Source organism: Triturus cristatus, chromosome 9 (genome assembly GCF_964204655.1).
Source record: "Triturus cristatus chromosome 9, aTriCri1.1, whole genome shotgun sequence".
NCBI lineage: Eukaryota > Metazoa > Chordata > Amphibia > Caudata > Salamandridae > Triturus > Triturus cristatus.
Genome location: NC_140592.1, coordinates 953,762,894 through 953,776,892, shown reverse-complemented (window position 1 = coordinate 953,776,892; position 13,999 = coordinate 953,762,894). Strand labels below are relative to the sequence as shown.

At 47.5% G+C, this 13,999-nt stretch overlaps 1 protein-coding gene and 1 pseudogene across 2 annotated transcripts in view; one reads left to right on the top strand and one right to left on the bottom strand.

The window, feature by feature from the left end:
• Window positions 1–252: 252 nt before the first annotated feature.
• Window positions 253–13,999, bottom strand: part of PTPN21 (protein tyrosine phosphatase non-receptor type 21) — a 438,348-nt gene continuing 424,601 nt past the window's right edge. For both annotated transcript variants that reach the window (XM_085626579.1, XM_085626580.1), the window contains 2 exons: window positions 10,891–11,042; window positions 253–1,476 (listed from right to left, as the gene is read on the bottom strand). In XM_085626579.1, coding sequence (XP_085482705.1) covers window positions 1,348–1,476; window positions 10,891–11,042 — 281 coding nt within the window. In that variant the 3' untranslated portion in view covers window positions 253–1,347. The remainder of the gene's footprint in view (window positions 1,477–10,890; window positions 11,043–13,999) is intronic.
• On the top strand, window positions 3,951–4,834 carry LOC146799138 (small ribosomal subunit protein uS5 pseudogene; annotated as a pseudogene).

Here is a 13,999-nt window from a genome sequence, read left to right as displayed (position 1 = left end):
TAGTAAAATCAGACATTCAGTTCAAAGATGAGAAATAATACTGATAAAAAAATGTACTTCATATCACCGTTCACGCAGATTCAGACGCTGCAGGGTTCGCGTGTAAGAATCAATATGGAGAACCCTGCTCGAAAGTATGCGCTCATTGGCCTGCCACACTACAACAGTATGCAGAAATGTGTTGCACATGTTTAAAACGGAAGTGCTGTAGACCCAGCCTCGGGTCTTCCATTCTTTTCTTTTGTTCTGCTCCTCCTTTTTCATTTTCAAAACTCACGGACCAATTGTTTTTATCTCCCAAGCACTGCCATCTTGATCATCCTTGTCCTGGGCTACAGTCTTCTTGTCCGATTCCCGGTTCTGGGATCCAGGGTGCCATAAGTCCCGTTTTTGGATCCTGTTGTGCAGGAAGCCCTCCACAAGCCGTCACTCAGGAGGATGTTACCTATTTGGAGAAAGGCTCTATAGGGAATTTCACAGCGAGTTGAAATTGTCAGATTTCTAAGCAAGGGACCGTGGCAGGGTGAAACACATCAGATGTGCTTGATTGCATGAGGAATCCAGTCCCAGTTATAGACTTTTAGAGCCTCCAGTCTGTTAAGGATCCTCTTGATGATGAAGTGCACAACTGTCTTTAAACAGCCTATTGACAACTCTCCCGATTTTCCTAAAAGGTAGTTGTGCTCGGTTATGGACCGCTGTGAAATTCAACTAAAGTATTGTGATGGCCAACAGAGGAGCATCGCAGGCTAACGATGGTGCTATCATTCCTAAGCTTTGGAAACAATCACACAGTCAACAGGAAACTGTTCCTGTGTATTGTACTATTGCTGTGTAGCTCAAATGGAACCTCTCATCCAAAGTATAGATTTTCCACTCGGAAATCTCACCATAACTAGTTGATACATATCACTATCAACCTTTGGAGCTCACTCTTCATTTTACTGAAATGCCTCTTGACCAAATCAATCCCTGGTTTAAACTGATCTGCCTTCATGTTCACTGGAAGGAAGATCTTTTGCTAGGGAGACTTGCGTATTAGCCATTGGGCTTGAAAGAGTTAACAATAACGCATCACTGACATTCAGCTAAAGTTAACCAGCTTCCAAGGTGTGGGAGATTTTACTACTGGCCCGCTCCATCTTCACATGTTTAGTGGAGCTGATACTTCAGACTCTGCTCTTACTTAAAAGCAAGCACATCACACCAGCATTTGGGTGGCTCAAACATATTCTTCACTCTTTTCAGAAATCACTTCTTGAGAAATTGCAAAGATGCATGCCTCAGCCAATTAGCACAGTTCCATAAACTCCAACTAGGTGTAGGTCCTGTTGGATTAGGCGATGTTCAAATCAGTCTGGAACTTTTGAGGAATTCTATGAGCACCTTGTAGACAAAAGTGTACTGGCAGATAATCTGAACCATCATCATCCGCTGCTGTCTCAGCATGTCCAATACTTTTGGGATGTCCAGCATCTGAAACAAGAGAGACAGGGAAAGGGTTTAGTATATCTTTAACTGGATGGTGGAGCTAGTCACGTGTGAACTACAGGATGAACACATGTGCCACTAAGTCACAGAACATGCATTTTATCAGTGGTTAAGTCTGACCATGGAAAGACCCCCATTCTGACCATGTTTGAAATCGCTTTACCCAACACTGAAGAACAAAGGAGTTGATTTAGTGTAGGGCGTTCAACCAAGTAGCATGGCCCATGGCTTCCTTGTTACACCACTGCTGAGTCACTAGCTTTTTCCTCTTTTCACAGCACCATTTAAGTGGTCTTGTACCACTTATTTTCTGAATTTTGCAATTATATTTGTATAACACTTTATATCCCACTGCAAGTGGCTAAAGTGCATTATTGGACAGGAAGCATGCAACACTGAGTACTTGGTTGGAAGGGCGTTTTTTTTTTTAGGCAAGTTTGGGAAGTGTGCATGGGTGACTGGACTGGTGCTCTTGTCGTCCCTTGAGTTGCAGGTCATGATGGAGGAATGATGAGCAAGAGATAGGGAGTATTCGGTTATGTTAGATGGCTGATACATTCTACTCTACACGTCCCATATTTAGTTTATGGTGCTAAGCAAGACCACTAACTCATTGTCAGTGAAATTGCTCTCCCTCCCTCGCAGCTCCACCATTAAGTGAGGCCTTCCCCCAAGCCCCTGCACTCTCGAGTGTTGGTGTTCGAGTCCCTCCTCCACCCGCAGGTTTCACCTGCGCCTCATCCTTGGTGGTCCAGTGGACCTCTTGCTCTTTTTCTCTCCTTTTTCACACGTTTTTTCCCTCACTTCTATCTCCCCCTTCACTCTCCTTCTGGGTCTTTCCTCCATTTTCTGTTGTTTTCCCCTCCTTTCAAGCTCTCCCCTTCACTCTCCTTCTGTGTCTTTCCTCCGTTTTTCACTCGTTTTTTACCCTCACCTCAATCTCACCCTTTCACTCTCCTGTGTCCTCTGTCTTTCCTTCACTCTTTCTTGCACTCTTTCTTGCACTTTTGCTGCCTTATTTGCACTTTTCTCTCTCTTTTTGCCTTTTTCCTTTTGCCTTTTTCAGCCCGTTTTTCCCCGCCACTGCTGCCCCCACGACCCCTCCTCCCCAGCACGACCAGTGAGACAGGCCCAATCCAGCTCCCCTCCCTGCTCCCGCCTCCCAGCTGTCCAGCCCTCCCCGACCCCTACTTAATGGCAGCCACTAGGCGGCCGTGCCGCCGGGGCGCCAAAGACAAGCTTGTCTGCGCCCGTCCGCGACCCGACTGAGACCAGCGCCAGGAACCCTGGATCTCTGCACCGCCAACGCTACGACCCAGAAGCACTCCACTCTCTCAACCCAGGCCACAACAACAACTGCAAGCTAGCATCACCAGCCGACACCCACGGACCCTTCAGCTGTCACCGCTATCTGCACACCTGCAGCACCGCCAAGACCACTGACCCAGCGCAATCCGCCCGCAAGAACACAACCGAACCGAAGAACCTGCAATGCATCCTCCTCAACGTCCGATCCCTCCACAAACATGCCACTGAAATCTGAGACCTCCTCGACAGTACTACCCCGGACGTAGCATTCTTTACCGAAACCTGGACCAACACCACCTCGGGACCGGACATCGCCATTGCCATTCCCCAAGGATACAAGATTACCAGGAAGGACCGCCCCACCCGCCCGGGAGGAGGAATCGCCATCGTCCACAAATCCACCCTCCGCATGAGCACACTCCCGATGAGCCCACAGACCTGATGTAACACCTTCACTTCAAAATACTGGCCAGCCCTACCTCCACCCTCCGAGGAACCCTCATTTACCGACCCCCTGGACCCCGCAGACTTTTCGCCAACTCCATTATGCACATCATCTCCCCACATGCCATCGCGTCCACCAACTACACCCTACTGGGAGACCTCAACTTCCACCTCCACAACCAACTGGACCACAGCACGACATCCCTCCTGGACAACCTCCACAACATTGGACTCTGCCAGATCGTGACCGAACCCATGCACTCAGCAGGACACACCCTCGACCCCCTCTTCACAACAGGAAACTTCATCACCTTCAGACACACTTCCGAACTCCCATGGACTGACCATCGATGCATCCACTTAACCTTCAGAACACCCACCATCCACAGACACCAGCACCTGCTCCCAGGAAGAAACTGGACCAGAATCACTGACGACCAGCTAACCTCATTACTCAGCAACTCCACCCCAACCATCGTGGAAAACGACACCAACACTGCAGCCCGAACCATGCACAGATGGATCTCTGACAGCGCCAACACCATAAGCCCCCCTCAAGAAAAACAACAACACCCACACCAAGAAAGCTAGATGGTTCACCACCGAAATTTGAGAGTCCAGACGCACTTGCCGCCGCCTCGAAAAAGCCTGGAGGAACACCAAATCCACAGAAGCCCACAACAAGATTTCTTATTAAAGATCACAAAATGGGGGACAACGCTGGTGAAAACAGGGGAGGCTTCCAAGGCGGCTTTGGCGGCAGGGGCCACGGCTGTGAAAGAGGGCGGGGCCGCGGACGAGGCCACGGAGCCCGTGTGAAGGCAGATGAAAAAGAGTGGGTGCCGGTGACTAAACTAGGTCGGCTGGTCAAGGACATGAAGATCAAGTCTCTGGAGGAGATTTAGCTTTTTTCTTTTCCAATCAAGGAGTCCGAGATCATTGACTTCTTCCTGGCCTCTTCTCTGAAGGGTGAGGTTCTGAAGATAATACCGGTCCAGAAGCAGGCCAGAGCCGGTCAACGTACCAGGTTCAAGGCTTTTGTTGCCATCGGAGACTACAATGGCCATGTTGGGCTGGGTGTTAAGTGCTCTAAGGAGGTTGCTACTGCTATTCGTGGAGCTATCATTCTCGCCAAGTTGTCCATTGTACCTGTGCGACAAGGTTGCTGGGGAAATAAGATAGGCAAACCCCATATAGTGCCTTGTAAGGTGACTGGACGCTGTGGTTCTGTTCTTGTGTGTCTGATTCGCATCCCGCGGTACTGGCATTGTGTCTGCGCCGGTCCCCAAGAAGCTGCTGCTGATGGCTGGTATCGATGACTGTTACACCTCGGCCAGGGGCTGCACAGCCACGCTGGGCAACTTTGCAAAGGCCACCTTTGATGCTATCTCAAAGACCTACAGCTACTTGACCCCAGATCTCGGGAAGGAGACAGTCTTTACCAAGTCTCCATGCCAGGAATACACCAATCACTTGGCCAAGACGCACACCAGAGTGTCTGTGCAGCCCAGCTGTCCCCGGCGCAACCCCCACATAACATGTTCTGCTGGAAAATAAAGTAGTTGGAACTGTAAAAAAAAAAAAAAAAAAAGCCCACAACAACTTCAGAGCCGCCACCAATGCCCACCACCAACTCATCAGAAAAACGAGGAAAAAAGCGATTGAAGACAGAATCTCCACTCATGCACACAACAGCAAAGAAATCTACATCATCAAGGAGTTCGCCCAACCCACCAGCGAATCCACCGACATCCCTCCCTCACAAGACCTCAGCGACAAGCTCAGCACCTTTTTCCACCACAAAATCAAGAGCATCTACGACAACTTCGACGAAGACAACCAACACACTGAACCCTCACCAACCACCCCCGACACCCGGAAGCGAGCGATCGACAACTGGACAACCCTCACCACCGAAGACACACTGAAGACGATGAAGTCAATCCACTCCGGGGCCCCCACGGACCCCTGCCCCCACCACAATTTCAACAGAGCTGCCAACATCATCGCACCCATGCTCAGCCAACTAAACACCAAGAAAACGGAAGTACTCATCATGGGTCCAAACTCAGATGCCTGGAGACACATGGTGGCCCCCCGCCCTCGGAAACCCGTCCAACCCCACGGACCACGCACGCAACCTGGGAATCATCCTTGACTCATAGCTCAAAATGGACCGCCAGATCAACTCAGTCTCGTCCTCCTGTGTTCCACACCCTCCGCCTCCTACGTAAGACCTTCAAATGGATCCCCCTCGAACACAGAAAGACCGTCACTCACGCCCTGGTCACCAGCAGGCTCAACTACGCCAATGCACTCTATGCCGGAATAAACAAAAACCTCACCCGCAAGCTACAGAACATCCAAAACGCCGCGGCAAGACTGGCCCTCAACCTGCCAAGACACTGCCACATCTCCCAGCACCTGCGCACACTCCACTGGCTCTCCAGCGAAGCTAGAGTCGCCTTCAAGATGCTAACCCACGCTCACAAGGCCCTCCATGACACTGGACCAGCATACCAGCATACCTGAATAGCCGACTCAAATTCCACGCACCCCAAAGGACTCTACGATCAGCCAAGCTCTCCTACGCCGTGGTCCCCCGCACCAGAAAGATCAGATCAGGAGGCCACTCATTCTCCTTCTGCGCGGCCAGAGCCTGGAATGACCTTCCGCGCCACCTCAGACAGATAACATCGCTCCCCATCTTCGCCGAAATCTCAAAACCTGGCTCTTCGACAGACCCCCTCCTTGATGGACTGGAACCTGCGAATCCCCCCCCCACCCACCATCGCCTTGAGACACTTACGGAGGAGTAGTCACGCTTAAACACCTGATTTGATTTAACCTCCTCTGTACATTTTGCGAGTCTGGAGAAAAGAGAAAGGACAGTGATTCACCTTGATGGACTCATTGCTTAATTTGTGCAACAAAAAAAAAAAGAAGGTGCTAGTGCTCTTGTCAGGAGGCCTCTGCAGCTTGCACCACCTATTGCCACGGCCAGTTTTGCCAATGACAGTAGTTGAACAACTACTAACCAGCACACTGCTACAAGTGTGACAATTCAAACTATTCCAGGCCCCCAATGCTATAAAAACAGCTTGGGCGTCAGGTATTAGTTGTTTTTAATGCATACAGAATTAATAAACATTATATAAAACAGCGCCAACATGTGGCAGCTGTCAGAAGTGCTGGCGTTGACAATTATATGCAGGTGCTAACAATTAAGTGCCGGTGCTGAGCAACAGAAACCACCGGCTCAAATTAAGCACTGGATGGACTGCATTACCGTCATCCATTACGTAAGCTGCTATCGTTCTCTAAGAGTTTGTAATGCTTTAGGATGTTCAAGTTTGAATATGTTGAGGGACAAGTGCATGATCTGCAGGGATAGACTGTATTAAAGTTCTCCAAGACTGCCAGCCAAATGTGGAAGATTGCATTGTGTACAGAGCGTCTATTTCTTGATATTGAGTGGCAATGGTTTAGGTGGACTGACAGTAAGGACGCACTGCAGATTACCTCTTGTATTAGTTCTATAGATTCGAGCCTGGGTCAGGGACTAAAGCTCTCATCTGTTCTGGTAACCACCAGCCGAGCTACAAATATTTCGAAAGGGTTGCCGAAGGGGGTATCAATGTTGTCTCGTCAGCACTGATTACAGCTGCCCATTGTAAAATTAAATGTAGTGTTACTGTGAATGTTGGGGCACTCTTGGATCTTGAGTATTCAGCTCTCATATTGAGAGTTGTTCATTTTCTTCCATGCCAATGCACCAGAACGGTTCGGCATTTTTATGTTGAGAACAGGCAGCTTATTTCCTGCTAAAACATGAGATGCTCTTGTATATTTCATATCTCAGCAGGCAAGATGTTTCAAAGTTTTGCCACCTGTACTAAGAAAGTTGTTCCACCAATGGTGTAGCGATTCAGAGTTTCCTCCCAAGCTAATTCAGCAAAGCCTTAACATTTCTCCCTTGACTCAATTCTATTTGTTCCATGAAGTTGCTGCTCGACTTGTCCGGCAGATTCTTAAGGCCGCACTGCTGATCTTCTTTGGAAAGCGGGGAGTGGCCTCTTTTCCTAGATGTCATGTCTAGGTCCCAGATCAGGAGGGCACAGTTTTCCTTTGTCACGAGAGTCATCCTCTCCTAAATAGCCTTCGACTGCAATCTGATGTTTCTGCATTTAACCTGCGCACCCTTATTTCAATGGTGTGCACTATAGAGGTCTTCAGAGTAAAAGGTTGACACCACCATTTGCCACTCAGTGCCAGCAATATACCAGACAGGTCTCAACATACAGGAACACGCAGGCAACCCAGGCAGAACACTTTGTGGGAAATCAGACTTAATCTGAAACTGGCATATCTCGAAAAATACAGGAGGGGCTATGCACCCTGCTCCCCAACGCAGGCTGCAACATTTCAGTTGCAAAGTAAAGAGGGGAAAAGCACCCTGATGAAAAGGAGATGAGACACTATCAAGCTAAGTGTCCAGCAATCACAGGGTTGTTCAATTTATTTTCAAGTATTTCCTTAAGTCAACCCCTCTTGACCTTCCTCCTCATCAACGCCCATCAATGGTGTCACCTTGCGGCTGCTAGGGAACACTACTAGGATCACTAGTGAATTCTGCCCTAGGGCACCATTTAGCTTCCTGTGGCTTCTATGTCATGAACAGCTTTTGCCCACATAGAACACTTCCCTTCTCAAGAAAGGCCAAGACAGCATGTCATCAAGGCACTCAAGCCTAGCTACCATGCCACTGCCCTATCTAAGTATGAATTGTGTGGAAAGAGATAATCAAAGACCCTCTTGATGCAGATATCATCTGCCATGCACCAACTCTCCCAGCTGCAGAATGGATCCGGATGTACCAGAACCCCTTCCACCTCAATCAGGTCACTGAGAATATAGGAAACTACATCTGCCTGCGCTATGAGAGCCACAGTGCCAGAACTCCATGGGTATCAAAGCCTTTCTCTTTCCACTGTGTGCTGGTAAGATGGCTGTCACAGTTACAAGGAGGAGGTTGGTTATCCGCCTTGGAGAATAAAGGCACTTGCTGCACTTCCTCCAGCTCCGAATCCCACCTCTAGGAATCTCTCTCTTTCCTTCCACCTTCAAAGCCCTGTGAGGTCTGATGATGCTTGTCAGCTGGTACTACTCAGAGGGAATGGGTTCACTGAGCAGGGGATCACACCTCAGAGTTGCTCAAGACTTAACTATTAATTGTTATGGATGGACAGCTCTTGCTCAGTGAAAACTTATAGAAGTGTGTTGGAATTCTTGAGATCCCTTACAGTCGGTCTTAATTCCAATGTGTTCTGAATGAGAAAACAGTGCCTCTCAAATGATATGCTAGAATTGACTCTCACAATAACTGACAGACATAACATTCTCCATCACAGTCCTGACAAGAAAAAGGTCTAAGGTAGGCTCCATAATGTTTCTGAATTGGAAAACGTATCCTATTCCAGAAGCGCAAAGCAGAAAAATCTAGCAAGGAAGAGAGACCTAGCTAAGAATTTGCACCTACTTCCTTTACTGCCACTAAAATAAAATAAAAATGCAGGCATCCTACTATGAGAAGCAATAAACAAAGCCCAAATATGCTGCAAATAAGCTACCACGAGTCACACATAAATAAAACATGCACAAGTTAGAGTCTCAGCATGGGAGCTTTCCTCTGCGTTGGAATGCTGTTACCTGCCGCACTAGGAGAGAACGCTTACATGACGGTAACTGCAGTACAAGGCTTTTCGTGGTCGCAACACCTGAAAGGAAATGACTGTGGCAACATGGTCAGCCATTGGAGAAACTCTGCCGCTAAACATTAAGCCTACACATTCAAGAGATCAGGTCTGCTCTGGAGATGGATAATCAACTTGGAAACTACGTTATAATGGCTACAAGAAGCTGCAGGGATTGTAACAAATGGACTGTTTCTGGTTGGAGCCATCTGAGCACTCCTCTATCGGCATCTCCAACGGATATTTACAGCTAGTTTTCTATAGATCTGGATTCCTTCATTTTTTATGATCTGTGTTATATACAGGTTCACATGAGTTTGCTTTGGTCTTCCATATGCCTTACTAGAGGTATTGTAAATCTATATACCATCTTCTTAACTCCACCTCAGAAGCTATGGTAGTAAGGTTTTAGGGAAGACTGTTACAGACACCCGGCTATCAGGTCTGTTAATGTAGAAAGACCTCAATATATCTGAATGTATTTGTCTCACCAACAAAGGCAAGAGTCTGAAATCTGTGTGCCCTTTCTCGACTCCTATTACAAATAACTCATCATATTGACCTCTGCTAGCATTATATCAGCTGTTCTTCCTGTTGGCTTACTGGATGTACTGATCTCTTCCAGCACAGATGTAAATAATTTTTGGAGAGCAAGGATGTCTGGACTTCCAACTACCCTTTTTGGTGTTAAGGGGCATTCCCTCACTGGTCATTTTATCTCTTTCCATGGTTACAGGTTATATATTGAGAGGTGAAAATAAGGACTCATCCTAAGGAATGTGGAGCAAAGGAATATTGGTGCAACCGTTGTTGCAGTGAATAAGGTACAGCTTTTCCTTGTTTCACCTGCCTTTTGAGAAGACAAGAATAACTATAAGAGGGGAACATTTATTCTCACTTCTTTTTGCTCAATTCATATGAAACATCTTGCCAAACTGGGCATTAAACCAAAGGCTCCCAACCACAACAGAGTGCATGTAGAACACGTGTGCGTTGCCCATATGGCTCCCCTGCATATAGTCTCAAAGGATACATGGTACTGGAACAGATGTTTTGGCTCTTTCTTCATGCATATGGATGCCTTCTAGATGACACTAGCATCTTTGTAGCACTCTCAGATAGCTACAAGAGATGATCATAAGACCAAGCAATGCCCGTTTCCCTGCTGATGAGGAAAGGATCCGCCACCAGTAACAGAGGATATAAGGGACTATTACCATCAATAGCAAAGTAATTACCTTCACAGCACGGCAAATGCTATGGAACACATACTGTCTGATATGCAGAAAATAATTGATGTGTGCAAGACCATAAAGTAGTGAAGCCTGCAGGTGTGCGCATATTCGGATACCCATTCAAATGTCATATTTGTACAGCAGGAGTTGATCCGACATATTAGCACAGCCACATTTTAGTTCGAGCTAAAGTATTCTGAAGGCCTACACCTCAACCACCAAACTCTGTTTCCATGGCCCTCAGTCTGTTGCAGACCTTGTACTGCGCTGACAAATACATCCTACATGGGTATTCCAGACAAATTCAGCGAACCACCACATTACCCTTCAGCTACTAGCAGCATTGTTATTTATGTACTTCAAAATACAACTGGAAGATCAGTCACAAATGCATCATTCCTACATACAACTGCTAGTTACCCAGAAGCACACAGCCAGTTAACCACTAATTTGTACAATGGCTCAAGTGTTTCAGAATGAGATCGTATGTGGGAGTGACGGATACAGACACAGAGGTACAGTAAATTATCTAGCATCCTAGCAATTGCTGATGGTAAACTCAGAAACCAGAATTGGGTAAGAAAGTCCCACATGTCTGATGTATAAAACATAATTATTTGGCATATTTCAATCACATTAACAAAGGAAAAGACAGTCACCTCATTGTGCTCCAAGCAAGCAATCATGATCTCAGACAGAATAACCACTCCGGTTCTTCCAACCCCAGCACTGCAGTGTACCAGCACAGGTGGGTTCGGAGTATTGGTGCTGTTCGTGTGGCGACGCACTGACTGGATCTCTTCTAGGTAGGCTATGGGTACAAGTGTGGGAAAGGAAAGAACAATTGCATACATCAAAGGGGTGACGTTTTTAGAATACAGGCAACAAATGTTTACTTTCCATAATGGAATGTGGCATTTACACACAGCTGCTAAAAGAGTAGGGCCTGCAAGAGGTTCCTTCGGTGACATGTAGCAACATCTTGCATTTCAAATGGCAACCATGCATGTCAACAAGTCATTGTTTATACTTCATCTTTTCATACAACTTTGCCAGCTATACCATAATTCACCAAACCAGTAACGCCAGAGTCTTTGGAGGTTTGGTACAGATTGAGAATAAATAAATCTGCAGCTGATGAAATATGTTTTTTTCAAACAGGTTAAAAAAACTACACGATTAACAAGTTCCACCATTTTGCACGAACCAGATGCGGGCCACACATTTTTCACTGGGACAAGCTGCATTTGTCAAATTCTATGAAAATGACCATCCATGTGCCCCCTATGTTCTGCAGAGACAAGCCGGTGCCTCTACTATTTTTGGACAGAACAGCTGGGTGCATCCAGGTTACTTCAGGCACCAGCTGCATGTCTTGATGACATACATGAACCAGCTCTGGGCCTCATTTCCATTCTGGATGAAGAAGATGAGTCTTACAAAGCAGTCCAACTTCCATGGTATGTGGCCTGGCATTCCAGGCAGGACTGTTACTGTAGGAGCAGGACCGTTTCTGATTTGCAAACGGATAACTTCACTCTTTAATACCCCTAACGGCACTGAAACAAAGAACGTTCCAACTAGCATCATTCGCATCTGTATGGATAACAATTTCTGACCCATCTCCCATCTGCACTGGAAGTGACACCACTGGATTTACCATCAACCATCTGCACAGTAAGTGGCATCGCTGGTTTCCAACCAAAAAGAAGCAGCCAAGCAAGATTACTCCTAGGACCTACTTAATGATGCTGTAAATCAAACGCACCACTGGTGCACGAAAGGCAAGTCCATCCACATCTGAACCACGCCCAGCATCAAGAACCCATGGACTCCCCTACCCATCGATAACCTGTGCGCTCCTCCATCCTCTGAACCCCGGCCGCCACTAGCCGCACCACTGCCACAACACAGAAGGAGTGTTCACAAGCTCCCTCTGGAAGTCCTCATACACTCTCCCACACCCACCAATACTGCACCGACTGCACCCCACTTGCTCACACAAACCAGCTAGCTACCTGCTCATGCTCACTAACGAAACCCCATCCAAACACGCCATGCTCACCTACATCCTCAACATATGCTCACTCACCAAACGCCATGGATATATGGGACCTACTGTGCAGTCACGCTCTGGACCTGCTCTTTCTCAAAGAAACATGGCTAAACCAAACCTCAGTATCGGACAACGCTAGAGCCATTCCCGCCACCTACAAGATCTTTAGGCAAGACCCTCACTCAGCATAAGCTTGTAGGTGGAGTCAAAAGATACCATCAGCTGCAACACCTCACGGACACCCACACCAGCTACCTGGTACACCTCACGTTCAAGATACACATCACACCTAACTTCTCTCTGGGCGGAACCCTTGTATACAGACCACCAGGCACCCGCACCAATTTCTCCACTGTCATCATGTACTTTGTCGCACCTCTCATCATCAATGCCATCTCCTTCATCCTCCTCTAAGACTTTGACTTAGAAGACCGCACTGACCCAAACTCTACAGCCGTTCTAGGAAACTTCGGAAGCCTTTGCCTCATCCAGCATGTTATCAAACTCACCCACACTGCCGGCCCCCTATTGGACCCGATTTTCTCCTCAAGCAGCAACAATCACATTTGAGAAGCCAGCAACTATAATTTGGACACATCACGCCCTCGTCAGTTTCAGAATAGCCAATCCGCACCATCAGAGACCTACCACCACGAAAACACCTGCCACAGCTGGAAAAGCATATCTAAAGAGGAGCGGACTTTCACCATTTCTGAGCACAGGCCTGAAACTTGCTGGAAGCCATCAAAAACATCTCCAGCTGGATCCCCGCATAGGCCGACACCCTGGCTCCCATCAAATGCATCCCAATGGCAAGAGCCCGACCACAGGCCACACAGAGGAACACAGGCTGACAAAACGCCACTACAAGCAACTAGAAAGCAAATGGAGAACAAGTAGATACACCGTAAATAAAGGCATCTTCAAATCAGCCATAAGACACTACCCCCAGCAGATACGGAACACCAAGCACAGAGTTCTATCAGATCCCATTAAGGCCATCACGAACAGCAGTTAGGAAATATTCGCAATCAAAGATTTCACCATGTTTGCTGCCACCTTCAGCAACATCACCCCCTCACAAGACATCTGCAACAAGTTCTCACAATTCGTTTGTAACAAAATCAGCTCCCTATACAACAATTTCCACCCTCAACCAGACCCAGTCACCATCGCAACTCAACTTCCAATAAAAGAACCCTGACCTCGTGGCTTGCCATGACCACCGCCGAAATCGCTGCTACCATGAAGACCATCCACTCAGGAGCTCCATTTGACCCTTCCCCCACCACACCTTCACCAGAGGACTCCTACTGATTAGCGGAGCACTAACACCCATCTTCAAGGCTTCCATCGACTCAGCCACATTTGCATTCACCTGGAAGCATGCCACCATCATGCCCCTGCGCAGGAAACTATCAGCAAACATAGCAACACTTTCCAACTACAGACCCATCTCCCTCCTACCATATCAGGCAAAGGTCTTAGAGAAACTAATCAACCAAAGCCTCACCGACCACCTCAGCAAACACCAGCTCCTTGATGCCACTCAGTCTGGATTCAGACCCCAACCACATTACAAAAACAACACTCATCGCCACCACAAACTACATCAGCATGATTATTGACAGAGGAGACACAGCAGCACTGATTCTCCTGGACCTCTCTGCAGCATTTGACACAGTCTCACACTCCATCCTCATCAGGCGCTG